We start from the raw sequence: 19,366 nt of genomic DNA on the forward strand, positions 1-19,366 counted from the left end.
TGTTCACAAGCGAGGACGGGGGGCGAGCTTTACAACTTTGTGAAATGCATCTTTTGCATATAGGATCCACCCGCATGGGCTCAGTCTGCAAGCACCGTTTGCTTGCAAACTGAGTGCATCCTGTTTTAGCAGCATGAGACGCACACCTGGGCTCATCTCCTCTCATGACAATACGCAGGTGACACGACTAACCCTGGAGTCACCACGGTTGCTCCTTCCTTTGGAGGAACTGAGCAAATGAGCAATTAAGTCAACATCTGCCAGGTGTATCCGCGAGATAAAAATGTTGATAAGACTGTGAAACTGTTAAGGAGCTGTTGAGCAATCAGCAGCACAAACAGATTTAGAAAGTATTTGGGCATACGGTTTGATTGACGGCTGAAGGTTACAGACAAGTAAATGGTTCGCCCCGGCTTAGTGAGACGGTTTCTCTCCCCCCATTGCAGGAATTTGTTATGAGTGAAATCTTTTCTGGAACACCCCGGCCTCTTTGAAAGTTTCAAAGCAGCACACTGTCTGGTGTGTCATCCTGATCCTTATCAGTTCTTTATTTTCTTCATGTTAAGTCATGTTATCTTTTTCTTCTCCCCGTTTGCGTCCATCATGAGTTTGTTTTGCCACACATTGACGGTAAGGAGGTTGTACTGCACGAAAAAGGAGTGTCAACTAATGAACAGGGTCATCATCTGGTCCTGTAGAGATCTCTTTACACCTTCTATCTAGTGCGCCCTCTACACTTCTGACCCAAACCGCTTTATTATTCTTTCCTCTAAGAGTTGAACTGTGAAAATGCGTTGCTCCCTTTTGTAAAGGGGATCCTTTTTTTAAGTCAAAAGATGAAACAGGAAATCAATTTTCCTTTTGCCCCTTTACTTCTTTCACCAGCTGTGTTTACAAGAAAACTCTGACAGCTTTAAGTCCATTTGCGCTGAAGGGCAGCCACTTCCCACTTTTTTGTAAATCAAAACATTTCAAACAGAATCTGACCTGGTGTCAAACACTAAAACGCAGGTGCTAGATGCTTCTTCTCAGTGAAGGTAATAACGTCTTTTAAAATCACTGCGGAGACAATTTACAGATGTAAGTGCCATTAAACACGGCTCGGATATCTCTCAGCGCATTAGCTTGATTTTTTTTTTTTTTCTTTTTTTTTTTTTTTTTTTTTACTGCAGGGAAATAAATGAAATGATACAGAGAGGGGTGACTGGCTCCCTTAAGCGTGGAGTAGTTGCAGACCAACATAGCAGCCAGTGTCACATCCCATTCCTGCCAGGTCTGAGGAATGTCCACTCCTTGACACTTGTCCAATCCAAGCTATCTCAAGCGCTCTCCTCCAGCTTCACGGCAGCTAATCTCTCCTGACACCTCACACAGCCCCGACAGGGAATCACTCTACCCTGAAAACAATCCAGCCCTCCTCCCTCTCCACCCCAAATCGGTAGCGGCCCCCTCTCTCCCTCTGTCTGTCTTCCTTATATTTCTCTTTACCCTCTCCCTCTCCCTCCCTCATCTATCCATTCCCCATTACTTCTCTCTGTGGCCTACTCTTTCTCTCGTGTCTCCATCTGTCTTTGTCAAACCGCATACCGCTCCTCTTCTTTCTCGCTCAATCTCTCCTCCCCCTGTCCTCTCTCCTCCGTCCGAACTTCCATGCCGAGTATATCTATGCCTCTGTTGATGAGAATCTGTGAAAAAGATGCTGTGATTGCCGATTGAGGAATACGGCCGCATTTCCTTGAGGACTCATCAGCATTCAAGTGCTGCGTTTTATTCCACTGGTGGATGCTGCTATAGTTGGAGGGTCTTTATCTCCGAGCGCACCTTTACAGATGGAGGGAAGCTCACAGGATCACTTTAGGAGGGGACGGAGGGAGAATAAACACAGTAAACATTCCCCCGACACCCATCACCCTAAATATACTTCACTTTTTGGAGAGAAAAAGAGAGATGAGGGACTTGCTGATAGGATCTTTTTTTAATGTTTGCACTGACAGGCCATTGTTAAAACTCTGAGTTTGAACACAACAAGAAACACACATCTCCATTCATGCTGTTTTGCGCTGTTCGTTAGTTAGTTAGTCTCACAGAGCAAATGAGATCCTTTACAGATCATTTTCTCTAATTAGCGCTATTTGGGATACAAGAATTCTCCTGAGACAAGTCGCTCAAAAAATCCCATTTATTATTTAAATGTATTCAACAATTCCAAAAGATAAGATAGACAAACATGTCATAGATTTCATTTACAAGCTGTTTGTTCTCCTCGTCGTATATATCTATAGAGGCTCCCCACCCTACAGAGCACAATCTCATTGGCTGCTGAGCAAAATATCTGTCATTGGCTGTAGCACAGAATAACTCTTGGAAAAATAACGATGTCGCTATGGCACGGCACATGCTAAGATGCACAGACACATACGTACTCGCACGCACAAACACACACGCGCGCACACACACACACACACACACACACACACACACACACACACACACAAACGTGCAGTCGTAACAGACCAAGTCAGTCACCCAATCAATTTCATTCTCAAGCAAGCTGTCAGGCCGCCATGTTGAGTAAATATTACTATAATGCCTGTGTGTCAGTGAATATGCAGCTAATGAATGGATGACATCCAGTGAAGCTGAGAGACATTGAAACAGAAAAATTGCCCACTCACTCTTACTGTGCCTGAACCCCCCTCCCGTCTCTACCTACCCACCGTCTCACTCTCTGCTTTCTGTCTTTGTAACTTTCTCTCCCTTCGCCTCTGAAGACACTTTTTTTTTTTTGCTGCGCGAGACGGCTCGGAGGTCGGCACGGCACAGGAGAAGAAAAGAACGCGTGCGCTCTTCAACTGGGTTACCTCTGAATCTGAAGACTTTTGCTTGATCACACGGCTGTTTGCGCCGAGTGGAGCGTCTACATAAAACTAGAACATCGAAGAGACGATTTGAACTCTACTTTTTAATCCAAACAGCAGCAGGACATTGTGTCTGTGTGTGTGCAAGACAGCGTGAGGTGGTTTGAGGAGAGGATACTGTCGATAATGAGATGTTTCCTTATTCAGATACAGTGGAAGGTACAGGTGCAGAATGTTATTCTCCACATGAACAATATATAGTTACCTTGCTGTACCCAGCGATGAAGAAAAACATCCACTGCCGAGAAACACTGACAGTCTTAATTTAAAGATTTTCTTTTCCAGCTGTTAGATCTCTGAGCTGCATCACATATAACATCTCAACAAATCTGTTCTCTCAGTCAAACAGAATATCTTCACAAGGGACAAATATATTCTTCTTCTTTTTTTTTTTTTAAATCTCATTTGTGTAGAATATTATGCATGTCTACAAAATAAAAACACAATCTAAGGAAAAATTGCACGGAACAACACTACGAGTTTCAGTCAATTGAGTCCACTGACAGCACAGCTGGCTGATGCCACTGTGGAGAGAGGAGGTGAGATCGTCCACTTCTGCAGGGTTTTTTCGTTTTTGTCGTTGATATTTCTGTGCAATGGAGCAGGGCTGAAGAGGAGGGACACTGAAAGCGAGGAGCTCCTGACATGTCGGCATCATGGCGAGGAGCGCAGAAAAACAACACTTCGCCACGTCCCGCTCCTCCCATGCCTCCCACTCGGCCCCTCTCAGTGTGTCCTCAGGAGATGTGCACCCAGGCTCGGCTACAGAGCCCGGATGTCTCGTCTGATGGATACGAAGCAGAGGTGTCCATGATGATGGAGAGAATTAGGAAAACTAGAAAGCATTCCGGCTTTTTTAACACACACACCCCCCACCCCCCTGTGTCGTACAACTCTTTCTCTCAATCGCTTCCTGTCTGACTGTCTCTGTGTCTGTCTGTTTCTCAGTCTGCGTAGAGGATGAAGCCAGAGAAGGTGCTGTACTTGTTGTTGTTGCCTCCATGGGCTTTGCCTCCATCCAGTTTGATGTAAACCTCGTCCCCTGCGTCCAGATGGAGGATGACGCTGTTGGAGGCGTAGTCGTAGTTCTGGTCAGCGTCTTGGGCAATGGCGCTGGCACGAACCTGGAAGAACAGAGACAGACGAACACGTAGGAGAGCAGGCAGGCTGGTTAGCTACACAACATATCAGGACAAGTTCTCATTTTGATAGTAAATTTTCATTTAGTTGTAATGTCGTTTAGTTTTACTCACACTTTGGTCATCTGAATTCTTTCTCTTTTTTCTTAGTCTAGTTGTCATTGACTAAACATTGTACGATTTTAGTTTCAATGTCCATTATTTGGTTGTTTTTTATCTATTAACCTGTTAGACACAGGTTTAACAGAATCATATAAATATACTATTTGTCTGTTCCCTTTCCCCAAAACATTGACATTTTATGAGAAATCCAGCAATGCAGAAGTCAACTGGCAACTTCTCAGGTGTCAGCACTATCTAATTTTGTCATTTTTTAGTTCAGTTCTGATCTCTTCCCAACTTTTCCCTCCTATTAAGACCTATTGAACTTTTTTCCTTTCAGTCAGTTTTTTATAACAGTTCTTGTGCATATAAAAGATCTTGAGAGTTAAATGGATAAAAGTCCGCACCAACAGGAGCTCCTCTCGCCCACAGAAAACACAGCTCCTGAAACGCCTCGTCAGTAGTCTCGCCTTTAACTCTGTGACATCATGACATCACACTCCGTCATGGTGTTGAATATTTGCATAATGTACGCTGAGCGGCTGATGTGGCATGGAAGAAATAATTAAGCACAGCTGCTCCGTTGGTGTTAAGGGTGCTTGCTCAGGCATGTGTGAGCTGGCCAATCAGAGAAGACTGACACACAAGCTAGAACAGAGCATTTCAGACAGAGGGGGAATAAGCAATAAAGCATTTTCAATTTTCAATTTTCAAACTATTCCAATAGTAATGCAAGATAAACTTATTAGCCTGAAAATCAGCATTATATGTTTTCTTTAACATTTCAGTCTCGTTGTAATTTGTTGGCATACACGTCAGTAGGTTTCATCAGAGTTTTAATCAGCATTAGTTTAGTTGTCATCTCATTTTCATCAACTAAAACTGTTGAATACTGAAGACTCGAAGTATTTGGAACTTGAAAAGACTCTCACAAATCTCCCCCAAGGCTGCACAATCCTGCTTTTTTTTATTTTACTGATGGAAAGTTTTTTTTTTTAAATATTCTTTAAAGGATCAACACCTGGTTATCTCCACCAAAGCCAAAAGTAACATTTTTTTTCTTCCATGGTCTGAAGTTCAGCATCTTTATTGATGTGCGCTGAGAAATTCCGCTAATTAACTCACGAAGAAACAGATGAGACCCAAATTGATAAAAACAAAACATAAAAAACTTTGTCTTACTTCTTGGCAGAGGTAATGAGGGGAAGAACCAAAAAGAGCCTGAAAAATTGCGACCAGCCTGAGAAATCGTTGTGCTGCTGCACCACAAGAGAATAACTAAGTGGGTTTCACAGAAGGAGAATGTATCAGTGTGGGAATATCAAAATAAAAAGTATATTTTTTGAAATACTTAATCCCACAAACTTTTTTATTTTTAACTTAAATGAATTACCAGGCACCACGGTGGCACAAATAGTTCTTCATATTGATATTAAATCTACAGGAGCAGTCAGAGGGTCAGTCACCTCAGGCCTTTCTGTCAAACAGATTTATGATTTCAATCACGCCGGTGGTCATTCACAGAAGACCTAACATTCAACCTTGGAACAAAAGGTCCAGAGAAAAAGAGAAAGACTGAGAAACCCACAACAGGGCCGGCTCTGAGGGCTTCTCATTGTGGAGGAAATACAATCAAATGGAAAAACATCGAGGACAGCCGCTGAATATGAGCAGAAATATTTGATAACTCATAGTGAAGAGTGACAAGGAAGATTGAAATGAGAATTTTTATATCTATGTTTGCCTGACTGTGTGTGTGTGTGTGTGTGTGTGTGTGTGTGTGTGTGTGTGTGTGTGTGTGTGTGTGTCAGTGTGTGTGTGCGTGCCAGTCTGGCTATAGGACATTTGGAACCGTTTCTAAATAACCTGTCCTGGCTAATTAAGACCTCCGCCGCAAACATGCTCTCTCTCTCGGGGGAGGGAAGAGTAGCTGCATTGCCAAATGGGCGCTGAAACAATAGCCGTGTTTTCAAGCATGTGTGTGTGTGTGTGTGTGTGTGTCTGTCTGTCTGTCTGGGAAGAATAATTGTGCATATTAAAGTTGTAATTTTTTAAGATGTGTAAGTGCTCGCTCTGGAAGTCTCTCCGAGGCACATACAATAGGAACGGAATCAAAAGAAAAGTGAGTCAAAAGTTCGGAGAAATCTGCCGTGACTCGCAGTGAAGGTCATCCGGCCGGATGTTGCCAGCATTCAATGTGTGCTTTTGTCTAATGAGCCAACCAGGCCTAATTAAATGTAGTCGTCCAAAAAACTTCTGCACAAAGCAGTCTGTTAAGTATTTGGAGGGCGAGTTCTGTCTTTTCTGTCTTCATTCCAGCACATTAAATCTAGAAGGTACATGAAAAAAAAAAAACGATTGTACTCCTTTAACATAAAGGTCGATGCAGCAGAACCAGAGATAACATATTTTTTGGACCATTTCAACCTGGTGCCTACATTACCCACAATGCAACCAGCAACTGATCGGTCAGAGATTTGGGTGTGTTATGCTGGTAGCAGTACAACGTAGCCTCAAGCAATGATCAGACATGAGGAGTGGGCGGCAGAGGTCCACTAACCTCATTTTTGCGCAGCTCCCTCTGGAGCCACAAAAGACCTCATACAACATTTACCAGATATGAACAGTCTGTGCTGTAGTCCCGGAACTACACTTTGATGTGTAAAATTGGAGCAGTTCCCCTTTAAACAATGACTATAAGCTTGAAGATGGAAGAAGCCACAGAGGTCCAGGGTTCGACTACGACCGGTGCCTCTTTGCTGCATGTCATCCTCGCTCTCTCTCCCTGTTTCCTGTCACTTCTCACCAACAACACCAAGGTCTAAGAAGGTGTCGGGAGAACAGTATGGAGCTTTTTAGACTGTGCTGCAGATAAGTTACATGATGCAAGTCCAACTTAGCCTGTGCATCAATTGTTGAAGAGCGGACTGAAGGCAAAAACAGTTTATTGATTCATGCTTGAACTAGGTCATAAGATCATTTCTTACCTTTTGTTTCATAAAAGTTTTAAACTCTGATTAATTAGAGTCCAATTCGTAACATACACACCTGCGATCTATAAATCTCAAATCAACTTAAATTGATGTATTTAATACCAGCTCAGATGGCGGTTTAGTCAGGATCAGAGATGGACCAAAAGAGAAATTCTAACTTTTTGGGAGACGAGAACGCGGCGATGGTGGAGGAGGCCGCAGCCACGCAACACGTATTATAACAGTGAGTTGACGGAGACGAACACGCAGCTAGGGAGTGTATCGCTGCTGCACATTTTTCATAAAGCTCGTGCAAGTTGATCCACAGACTCAGGCGGGAAATGTGTACATAACCAGCAGGAAAATCAACTAAGTCAAGTCTAGACATTTGCTTAGCGATAAGATAACTTGCACGTCAGAAAAAGGTTTCACAAATAACAACTTGATTATAAGTCTGTGTAATAAATGAGTACGCTTGTCTCCCTGAAAGTTTGATCGTCTTTTGGCTTTTCTTGACTCAAGCTTCATTTATGCTGGCTTTGTGTATGAGAAAGGCAAGGCAGGTGCTGTCAGTTTAAGTTGATTTGATCCCATCACAAGTGAGAATAGGATTATACAGAACCTGCTTAAGCAAGGTTTTTTTTTTACACTCAGTGTATTTGTTTAATCAAACGTAAGCACACAGTTGGAAACATTCAGCTCGAGCAGAAATCTACGAATATTTTGACTAATGAGGCCTCAGGTCCGCGAGTCTTTGGGTTATAAACTGCACTCATAATTCCAAAACTGTTCACCCTATGGAGGCTAAGTTTAAACTAAAGGTTGGTACTTTAATCTAATAGGCATTGTTTCATTATAATGTGCAGGCTGGGCTGTGGAGCAAAACTGTGCCATCTTCACAGCATCTCAGTGCTATTAAACATTTACTAACAAGGAGAACTGTGTCAGTAGCATCTTCGGTAAAACACAATTGAACAAAAAGATCATTATTTTTTCTCCTCCGATGAAAAGGGACTGTACTGTACGTCCTTTAAAGTAGCGACTGGTTAAAATAGCCAATTAGTCACTTAGTCCGGTCAGCGAGGTTGAATCAAAATCAATATATTTACGTGCATTTGAAGTGTTTTCTTGTGGCTCATTATCGGGTCTCCAAAGTACGCCCTGGCCCTTGCCTCGGCTCGGTGTTTGTCCACACAGCTTTAAATCGGGGCTTTTCATGCGGGTGTCGACAAGCTGGCCCAACAGGCGGCACAGAAGGATGCCCAATAATTAGTCGGCCTATTTAAGGAGTGCACACTACAGGCTTATTGACAAATGTGAGGAGAGGCCAGATACTGACAGAGATCTCCTGCACAGAAAGCAAAGAACTGTTAAGGCTGACCAAGGCTAACAGGGGACGTGGAGCAGGTTCTCTTGACATGTTAAAATCAAGGATATATTCACTGGCACAATTTACATCATTTATTTGTGTTCACTTCCCAGATGTGACTCCTCTCGTGTCAGTCACTGCGATTAGTACTGTGTCTTTTTCTTTTGATTCTGTTATCGACGCTAAGTTGTATTGAAAGATGTTCTTCCTATTATCTGTTCGGCCACAGTAGCTATCACACACCTTCGGATGTTCTTTAACAATCTGCTGTTGGAAACATAAAAGTGTGCAGAGGTTGTGCAGAGGCGTGTGAAGTCTGATTAAAATAGCTAAGTTTTTGAAACTGGATATGCGGTAGTTTGGATCACTATCACAGAACATGACAGGGTAGAGAAACAGTCGTGTTCAGCAAATCGCTCTTTAAGTGTGTTTGTTTTCAGTCTGTAAATGGTACGCACAATGAAAGCCTTTGATTGGAATCAGAGCTACTGTAGAAAGCATTCAAGTGGAAAGGTGCCGTATCTGCGACACCTCATTTTGAACCTGACCAAACCGAGCTGCGTGCCTTCTCAACATGGAATTACAGATCTCTTCTCGCCACTTCATCTGAGGCGCAGCAACAATTCTGCCAATAAGAAATCAACCGTGTTAAGTGCAGCCACCGTGCTGTTTCTCTGTGCCGCTTGGTACGAGGAACCATTCAGCTAATTTATGTTTTTCTCTGATTCAACATTAAATACAGAAGGCCAGCACGGGCTGCAAAACATTTTCCCAAAAGTTCCACCAAAATAAAAAATAAAAAAAACAGTTTTAATCACTTGCAGCTAACTGTGCTCTCTTTGCGCTTTTAGGCCAATATTCTGTTGGATTTCTTCTGGAGTCCTCTAGCGAACCATCAGACATTCAATTCTCTGAATGATTTTCAAAGAGACGACTGTTCTTTGCATCGCCTTCAGCTCGATGCGTTGAATAATAGAGCAGAGAGGGGCAGGGTTGACAAGTCATCAGCCTTTTTTAACAGCGTTATTGTGAGGGATTTTTAGATAAACCTAACATTTGAAATAGGAAGGTGGAATGAATAAGACGCTGGAAAAACAAATCGATTCGATCGCGACGGAAGGGCTTGAAAGAACATCAAGCGTGGGCACAAGACGTAATTAAGGGAATATTTGCATATAAAGCAAGGCAAACTTTACTTCTTCCAAATCACCTTCTTTATGTTTAAATAAGGGGAAGGCTTGGAGGGCGTCTTTAACAACATACCAGGGACAGATAAAGTCACATCGGTGTGAAGTGTGCGAGTGCTATAAAGGCTAATCCTGTTAATGAAATTCTGCAGAGAGGTCTTAAGATGCAGGAGTAATATATGGAGTATTGTACATTTTTTTTTACTGTTTGTCCTGCTGATTAAATCTCGCACAGCTCATATCGGTGTGCAAACAAAGCCTCCTGCTCTGATTCTGAGATGCCGGCGTCCAGTGCATATTAATATGATATGATGTGCCCCGAGCGTGCAAAGTCAACACCATCCTATTAGAGGGTTACCGCTTTGGGTTTGGCGAGGCAGCGGGTGATGACTGCTCGGGAGGATTATTAGTTGGAATTTTTAATGAAACTTTATCAAAATATTTGCCTTTCAGGTGTTCACACATAACCCCAGGAAATGTCACAGATGTGTAATATAGCTTAAATTATTCTCTTCATCTGCTCTTTAAGGAGCTAAATTTAGAACATCTGCAAGTGCACGATTGATGTTGTTTTGAAGGGGGAGGGAGGCAACACAAATATAACATTTTCTTTAAACAGAGACGGAATAAGGAAAGCCCTGGTGAAAGCAGACTTGAAATCCCTGAAATCCTTCGCGTTCTTCCACAATGATATTTTTGTTTTGTTTTGTTTCTTTGCTCTAATGGTTTTTATCCCCTTCTGAGACTAACTGCCTGCAGTCTAGGCCTCCTTCGTTTGCTTTCAATGATAAGCACGCATGAATAAAACCTCTCACTGTTTTTGAAATAATGATCAGGGAGCTCCTATCTGAGCTATTTTTTTCTTTTTTTGTCTCCAGTGCACACAAGGAACTTGTTAGGGATATGAGCCAGAGGTTTCGGATGCAGGGTATGGCAGATGTAAAGCGAGGGAAGAGCGGGACAAACTGCCGACTGGCAGTGCGTGACCTTGACGCGGAATATGTAGAGGAACATTGACAAGACAAACAAAGCATGAGGGTGTAAGCGCCGGCTGCGGCGATGGTAAATGAGGTGTCGTGCGATGTTGTCTTCCTTGTGGCTGCTCGTGCGTGTTTGCATCAGTCACATCGTCAACGTGATGGCTTTGATTGAATAACATTCTGAGTGGAGCCACGGATAATTCAATGCTGTGCTTGTGCTTAATTCATAATGCGTGCCCGGAAAGTGTGGCTTCTCAGACTGTAGCTTGTGCACTTTACAGCTGCGGGTGTGGATATCACAGTCATCAATAATGCCGGTGTTTATGTGAAAGGAAGAGAGGAATTCATGGTACATTTTGAAATACTGCTCCTCAGTGAAGTGGCATATCAGTCAGTCTCTACTGAAATGGCGTTTGACATTAATTTCATTTAGAGGCTGCATTGTCTGAGCTGAGTGGATGGTGTCTAATCAACCTTTATCAGAATGCTGTTCATGAAACGTGAAGTTTTATCTGTTGTTACTGGTGCAGGAGGAGCCTGTAAGGTCCCACTGGGAGAGTTTTCCTACAAGAGGCTTTGTCACTGTGACAAGGACATGATCGCGGCTCCTCTGACAGGGGATTTGTTGACTTGATGTTGAGCCTCCATTTTGGATCAACGAGTCTATTGGTCCTCTTCAAATCAAAGTGTACTGGTGTCTAATTGTGTTTGAACATTCCAGCCGTGAACTGCATGCTTAATAGCAGCTTAGACAGCTTGCCACCGCCATTGAGCCTCGTCCAACATTTCACTGTGACACGCATGCGGACACACAGAGAACGGAGGCGAGACGCGCACATACATCCGCATGCTTTTTTTTTCCCGTGCGCGCACACACACACACACACACAAACACACACACACACACCAGACGCAACGTTACCGAAATAATGAGAACAGGAAACTACGGGGGGGGTTGCGAGAGAACGGTTGTTTCAGAAAAGCGTCGCGTCTCCCATGTGTTGCAGGTTTATTTGTCGGAGGGAACGTAAATGAAAACATGATAAGAGGAATGAAATGGTAACAGGAGATTTGCCATCTGTCAGACGGGAGTGGAAAAAAGGCTTCCTGAATTAATTTCACCAGCTGTTCTCTTTGTACCTGCTAAGCCTCCACTGAAACTAGAGTGGTTTTACTGCACAAACCCATGAAATTGCTTACATTAATGCTAAAGGTGAGTCTGGTGGTGTCGGGCGCTCATTTATCACATGCACCGCTTGATCCAAACACTGTGGAAACCTTCAAGAGGCTTGAATAACTCAATGCAATTCAGCAGGGGGCAACAGAAAGGATATATAAAAAAAAACAGCTCCTTCTGAAAGAGGTTCGGCAGAGGATAACAGTGGTGGAGAGAACAGGCGTCAACTTTGACCCGCAATCCAGCCACTCTTTTCTTTCTTGTGTCTGACTCATCACACTCAGTTAATTACTGAGGCACACAGCACTGTCTGCCTCCAGCACCGAGACCACAATCACCGCTCGCAGCGTTATCTGAGAGGCTGCGAAATTTTCAACCTTTGTTCACCCTGAGCCTATTTTTCCGCCGTGCTTCCTAGTCGCCCTGCGGCACAGCAATTTTCCCTTTTTTGTTAAATAAAAAAGGGTAGCACTCAAAAGGAGGCAAGGTGAGTTTTCTGTTTAAGTGCTGGATGAGAGGCAGACTGTAAGCTTTGCTGTGACATCCATTTTTCATACAATTCATCCTCTCTTACTGGGGCGTTTGTTGATGTCTTAACAATATTCATTTTAAGGAGGGGGGGGGGGATGTTTAACGCACTGAATTCTCCAGCAGCAGACTGTGAGTCATTTGGAGCCATTGACTCGCTGCTTCCCCGTGAAGAGGGACAGGATAATTGTTGGTATCACTGCAAACTGAATTCAGGGGACGGCTAAATGTCAGGGGCGTGGGGAGCGACGGAGAGAGCGATGTTTGCATAAGAGGGCCAGGGGCACTTGTCTGTCTCCCATATGGCCCTCATTATAATGAAGAAGCCTTGTGAGTCAACACCATAGCATCCTTGAGTCAGCCAGTCACAGGAGACGATCCACAGCCTATTTTAGCCCGCGTGTTTTTGCTCTCCCAATACACGAGACATTATAGTTGTATTTCATGAGCTACTTACTGTGAGTGTGTGCACTCCTGGGCTGTGTTGGCTCTGTGTTTGAAGAGCTGAGCGTCAGATGTCTAAAAGTAATATAATTATTACGGACAAGTGGTGGGCAGCTTTCGAGCAAGTTTTGAAACTTCACCAATAAATGATAGATTTTCTTCCCCGTGCCGCAGATGACAGCCCGATGTCATCTTGACATTTCCAATCTGTGTGGTATTTCCTAACAACATGGGCCAATCTTCATTTGATAGCCCTCGCACCTAATTAGGCCAGCTCTAATGTTCCACTCGGCAGAGTGTCAAATCCAATGTCCAATTACACAGCAGATCAAGGCCAAAGGTCCGCCTCCACTACCTCTCCGGCTGATTATAGAAGAAATGCCACAGTATACATCACAGAAAGAAAGGAGTCTGTCAGAAAAGGGAAAGAGACACATGCACGCACAGGCATGGACACATACACATAAGGGGATCAATACCGCAGGCGAAGGGGCTGAGAGACTGAGGGTGGCTCTCTCAAACCCAGTCTGTCTATTTCAGACAGAGTCTCTCTGTTACACCAGGCAGACACACAGAGGCCTCTCAGTGCTGCAGTCAGACCACGATGAAGAATAGAAGGTCTGAACATTCCCAGAATGTTAAAATCAATCAAGTGGAAGTATTGCTGTATCTGTGTGTGTGTGTGTGTGTGTGTGTGTGTGTGTGTGTGTGTGTGTGTGTGTGTGTGTGTGTGTGGACGACTTGTGTATCCGCAAATGTCGCTCACAGTTCTTCTTTACATTTTTAGGACGAGGATTGCTCCCAAAAATAAACGCGGCCTTTACCTTGTGATAAAATCAATAAAGACCACAGCCCATCCTGAGTGATGAGCTGCTGGTGGAATCTCTTTATTTGTTATTCACACCTTTCTGTGTACGTCAATAGCCAATTCAAACAGAACGTACCTTTATCCAGATGGCTCAGCGCCCATGTCTAATTTTGGGATTGATAGCACATGCTAAACACAATGCGTGGGTTTCACCTGTGTGCGGTTCAAAAAAAGGACAAGCAGTCTTGTGTTGACGAGCTGTGGACCCCCCCGGAGGAGTCAGAGATGGTTTGACAGGGAAATGACACACGTCTGAAACAGTACAAGAAAAAGAAAAGAGTCTCTTCTTTGAAGAGAAGTGGGCGCAAAAACAAAATCCAAGAGAACGATGGTCTGCTCCATCTCTATTTTTTTATAGGGCGATGCATCGCTTGAGAACAATGAAGTATATTGATGGCTTTGTGTGTTCGCAAATCGATTCTGTGATAGCGCAATCTGGATTCTGTTGTGCCGATGACAAACTTTTCCTTTTTATAAATGAAAACTTTCTGCTCCTTCGGAAAAAGTGAGCTCCTGTAGACCTGACACAAAGGAGAGATGGAGGGCAGTGCACAGTCGGGGTGGGGTTGAGGCGGCGGGTTAGCAGGGTGGGGTGGGTGCAAAGCATGTGTGGCTGTGTGGGTATGTGAGGAGGAGACTGCAGCGGTAATTGCTAGGGAAGAGCCATGTGCACGAAGGACGTTGAGGCTTATTAAAGGAGGAGACAGAGTGATTATTCACTATGGTCCTCTTGAGAGACTGACACTGAAGTCATTGCTTTTAATTAACTCTGAAACGGTTTTGCGGATTAATAACAATATTAAGAAGGGAATGGAGAGGAGAAGCGCAAACACATCCTGGATCTGGTTCAAGCTTTTTAATTACAATTAAATAGACGCGGTGGCACAATAGCACAATAACTATGTCTTTTCTGTCCTCTTTTCTTTCTCCCCCCTTCTTCTGCGCCCAATGAATTTGTCTTCATTGTCGCTGCCGCGTCTCTCAGGATGTGTCCAAGACAGGTTATAGCGAAGCATTGATTTATTGGAGAGAGTTCCGGATTGGTTGGAGTATTTTGGCAAGGGAGCAAAAAGAACAGGCGATGAGGAAGCCAAAAGAGTGTGTGGAGAGGAACTTGGAAAGCGGATAAAGTGCGCCGCGCTGAAAATAGATTTCTTATTTGCTTGTTTACCAGGAAGCTCACTTTTGGGTCTGACTTGAAAAGTGTCAAACTTCTGGGGACAGTTGTTGGGATCCTTGTGTTCCAGTCTGCCAAGTGAGAATGGGAAGTGGAAGAAGAGATGTGGAAGAATTTGAGAAGGAGCAGAGTAACCCGTGGATGCTGATGTTACACACAGCTTGACAGAACCCCTGGAGTGGGAGGAGCACATGCTGGAGCAAAGCGGCACTGCAGGGCCTGGAAACCCGCCGCTTCACCAAAGCCAAAAGATGATAAAATACCAGCATTGTCCGCAATTCCCTGGCCTGCCCCTGCCCCGGCTCACAGCGTAGCTTTTTGCAGCTTTAATGAGCTGAGGAAAGCACCACTGTGGCTGCAGGAGCTTCGGGTTCTGACTCTCAGCACTTCATCAATGATGTAGCATAAGTTGGCCGAGCATTTATAACCATTCACAGTCATTTACACAGACTGAGGCTCTGGGGCCTTCTCCATTAACCAGGCACACAAACACCACAGCGAGAGGAACTACGTCTGTATAAGCTGCGCATAGGACGGAGCGGGAGAGGCAGTTACCACTTTATAAACATTACCCGGGTCTCTGGAGATGCAAACTGTGAGCGTCTAACTTAAGTACCTCCGCACCCTCCTCTTGGGAGCACAATGAAGCGGGAACAGAAGGCGTTTTATAGGAACATATGTTCTTCTTCGCCTATTATATATCAATGCTTTTACGCCCACCCATAAACATCACTGTTGAGTGAGACATTATATATAGAAGGTGATTGCTGTAACTCCTCTTTTTTTTCCTGCTAGGTGTGAACTTGGCGAGGGGTAAAGGAATTAACCTCTAGTCGCTGCCTCGGTGAGGCTGCAGGTTCGCGGCGCACGCAGGGGCCGATGCCAAGTGTTATTTTATCTCCATCCTGCACCTTTTCTTGATCTAGGCGCTCGTCATGCGAGACCCCAACAGCTTTCTGCCTTGATCTAACTCTGTGTTTATTAACCGACGCGATGTTTGATCAATATTAAACTTCGGGATATGAAAATTCAACCAAAAGAAGAGGTAATTAGCAGCAGGTCACAGAGGCCTCCGGGGCCATGACAGTTTAGGATCACATTAGATGGATTGCAACTTATATTCATTATTTATCTCGCCGCTGTGCTCCTGACTGCAGGGAAAAAAGCTGATGATGCTGAATCAGAATCTCCAGATGTTCATGAAATGGACTCAAAATGATGTGTTTCCTGTGACCTTAGCGATGTAGGGTAGAGAAAGTAAAAAAAAAAAAAAGTGATTCATTTATCATGCACACTAAAAAATATCTGTCAACAGTACCTCTCCTTGCACCACTGTGTCTCCATGTGTACAATTTACTTTGAGCACTAAATTATGGAGGCAGGAAAATAAAGTGCAGCTGAGCTCCTGAACAGGCAGTTAAACATTAGAGAGGCATGTGTGGAGACAGTGTGTGGGATGCAGAGCCGGCACCTCCTAAACTTTCTCATGATTTTTAAATAATATAACACATTTTAACTCCACTTAGTATTCAAAGTATTCAAATTTTGCATATTTTAACATACATATATTTTCACTGACATTTTGTTCTGGAGGAGGAAGTGTGAACTCATTTTTAATAACATGATTTAATAACTTTGCATTAATATATTTTCCATTTTTCATTGTGTTCACGATGCTCACAGCAGACTGCATGAGGGAGATTTGCACCCTGAGCAAACAAAGCAAAACAATATCTGCAACAACATCCATCTTTTTTTTATTTTTATTTTTTTTTTACCCGCATTAAAACGCATTTGGGAACCACTTTGAAGATAAGAGATGTGACGGCTGATCGGAAGGCTGCAAACTATACTGGCACACATTACCGACCTGAGAAGACCCTGCGGGGCGCTAAATAAAATTAGAGCCCCATTAAAACGATGCATCAAGGAAGCCGAGAATAGATCACGTCCACGTCCTAATGCGTTTAACACGACTGCGATGATGGGTGGATGGATGGATGGATGGGTTGATGGGCGCAGCGGCGGACAGGCAGCATTAAACCGCCGGGCTCGTAAAGACAGGTGTTCAAAATATACTCAGTGGATATTTATTTCAATATTTCCTCCTCCTCTCTTTACGCTCGGAGCGCAGACGAGACGCCGAACAACACGCAGTCTAAAAAGTTGCATGCGACAGAAACGAGGTGCGCACACTGGATTTATAACATAAATCGTAATTCAATTATTATTATCAGAATAAATACCCGACTAGTGCATGACTCGAAATGCGGTATGATCACTCTTAAACGACAGTTAAACACTTTGCGATGAAACAGAATTCAATGCCGACCACATGAAACATTTCCAACTCCAGCAGATTTTCCTCTTCTTCCTTAAAAACACGCTCCTGCACAAACTGCAATTAAATTCCTCTACATTTGAATCCTAAGTGAGAGAAAGAAAAAAAAAGGAACGGTGTCCGATTTTTACACAGTGAAGGGACAAAGATCGGCGCGCACTCCTCGTGCAGCCCGAGCTGTGACCGTCCTTTGGATCGCGGGACGCGGCGGTGTCAGGACGCATCATGCAAAGCGGAGACGCGGGTTGCAACCAGTCAACACGTCTTTATCTCCAGGCGCGCCGGGTGCCACAGCTGTGCGCTTGGGGCTTTTCTGAGGCGCACGGCAGATGCGCACGCTTCCCTCGCAATGTCACTTTTTTTTTTTTATTCCCTGGCATTATGAAAAATCAACGTCTTACAATATGGATTTTTTTTTTTTTTTAACAGAGAGCAGAGAGGAGGCAGCGGCAGAGGGAGAGGAGGAGAGTGAGTGCCAGAGGAGTCAGGTAAGGAAAGTCGGGGAAAAAAAGTTTCAAAGCACTAACCTGGCCGTTTTTGCAGAGGTCTGCCCACATGCTGGTGCCGTCCCCTCCTCTCATCAGCACATGGTAGATGAAGAAGTACGTGCCCGGTATGCTGCAGATGAACTTGCCCGAAATGCCATCATAGTTGTTGCCTAGGTTGGTGACCACGTCGTCAAACTTGAGGATCTCGTAGCCTTCGTGGGGGTTCTTAAGCCCTGCATAGAAGGCCACCCGAGGCACTGTGCTGTAGGTGGCTGTGCTGATAGCTCCGTTCCCCCCCAGACCCAAAATCCCAGTCCTTCCCTGATCCCCTCTGTCACCAGGAGGCCCCGCTGGTCCTGGTGGCCCCGGTTCACCTGGCGGTCCAGGTGGTCCCGGCTTGCCTGGCCTGCCAGGCTTCCCCTGTGGGCCCTGCAGTAAGGTGGAAGGTGGAAGCACGTTGCTGTGGTCGCTCAACGCCTCTGCCTCAGCCTGGAGACCGGTAGAGCTGGTGCTGCTGGCTGGGGTGCCCTTGTTCAGGTAGGGGTCGCACACCATACGACAGGTGCCCAGCATCTCATAGTGGCTGGCATCTGTACCCACAGAGCTGACGAGCACGGGGATGAGGACCACCAGCACCAGGACCAGCATAACCCCTACGGCAGCCGCCACCAGGGTCTTCCTCCCGATGCTGAGTCGGGGAAGGGGCTGCGCAGCCAGCGTGGGTCTCCCGGGGGCAGAAATGGTGACTGCTTGATGTGGGGAGCCTGTCACCGAGGAAAGGGACCCGGAGATCCCGAGAAGAGTTGCAAGAGGACCGGCAAGTGTGTGAGGGTGAGACAGAGACCCACATACACTTGATACTCCTCTCTGCTCTGCTCAGTCACACTGAAGTAGGTAACCAGTCATTCACACATGCATAAAGACCCGAGGAAGCCCAAGCACACACGGGGAGACATTCAGCGCATACTTACAAACACAATCTGACTTGTGAGAAGAAGCAACAAGAATGCAGAGCCCAGAGGAATGGAGTGAGAGACAGAGGGAGCGAGAGAGAGACAGAGAGAGAGAGAGAGAGAGAGAGAGAGAGAGAGAGAATGATGAGAGTGGGTGAGGGTGAGAGATACAGAGCAGCCACTGGATCTGTGTGTGTGCGTGTGTGTGTGTGTGTGTGTGTGTGTATGTGTGGTGAGTTTGTGGTGCCGGATTCTCAGGCTTGGCTTTTTATACGGCAGTAGCAGCAGAGCTCCCCCTCTCCCTCCCCCTTTGCTCCCCCATCGAGCGAGGGGCTGGTGTGGTTACGTCCCCTCCTCTCTCTCCGGCTCACTCAGAGGAAGGACTCTCATCACACTGCATTTCTTTCTAGCGCTCCTCCGAACGCACCGAGGAACCAGCCACAACCCCCCCTGACCATCGCGCTCCCCCTCTTTCATCCCTCTCTTCTTCCTCTCTCCTTCGCTCTCCCTCCCTTTTTTCCCCCCACTTTTGATGCCGTTTCTCACCCCCCTTTGCTTTCTCCTCTCTCTTATCAGCATCCAGCCTCTAAAAATAAAGATGGAGCTGTGGAAAGACATTTTTTTTTTTTTTTTCTTTTTCTTTTCCTGGAGGTGGGTTCCAGAGATTCATGCATATACAGTATGTGCGCAGACACAACACTTAAATCTGCTTTGCCAGGAAAC

General features: G+C 44.9%; 1 protein-coding gene and 1 long non-coding RNA gene across 2 annotated transcripts in view; one reads left to right on the forward strand and one right to left on the reverse strand.

The window, feature by feature from the left end:
• Nucleotides 1–19,366, forward strand: part of LOC115575572 (uncharacterized) — a 107,576-nt gene that overhangs the window by 80,072 nt on the left and 8,138 nt on the right. The gene's annotated exons all lie outside the window — the stretch shown is intronic.
• c1ql1l2 (complement component 1, q subcomponent-like 1-like 2) lies at nt 1,961–19,084 on the reverse strand. The gene is made up of 2 exons (XM_030407752.1): nt 17,730–19,084; nt 1,961–4,042 (listed from the first exon to the last, which is right to left on the reverse strand). The coding sequence occupies exons 1-2, from the start codon at nt 18,336–18,338 to the stop codon at nt 3,863–3,865; spliced, it is 789 nt and encodes a 262-aa protein (XP_030263612.1). The 5' UTR covers nt 18,339–19,084; the 3' UTR covers nt 1,961–3,862.

Source organism: Sparus aurata, chromosome 23 (genome assembly GCF_900880675.1).
Source record: "Sparus aurata chromosome 23, fSpaAur1.1, whole genome shotgun sequence".
In the NCBI taxonomy this organism is placed as follows: domain Eukaryota; kingdom Metazoa; phylum Chordata; class Actinopteri; order Spariformes; family Sparidae; genus Sparus; species Sparus aurata.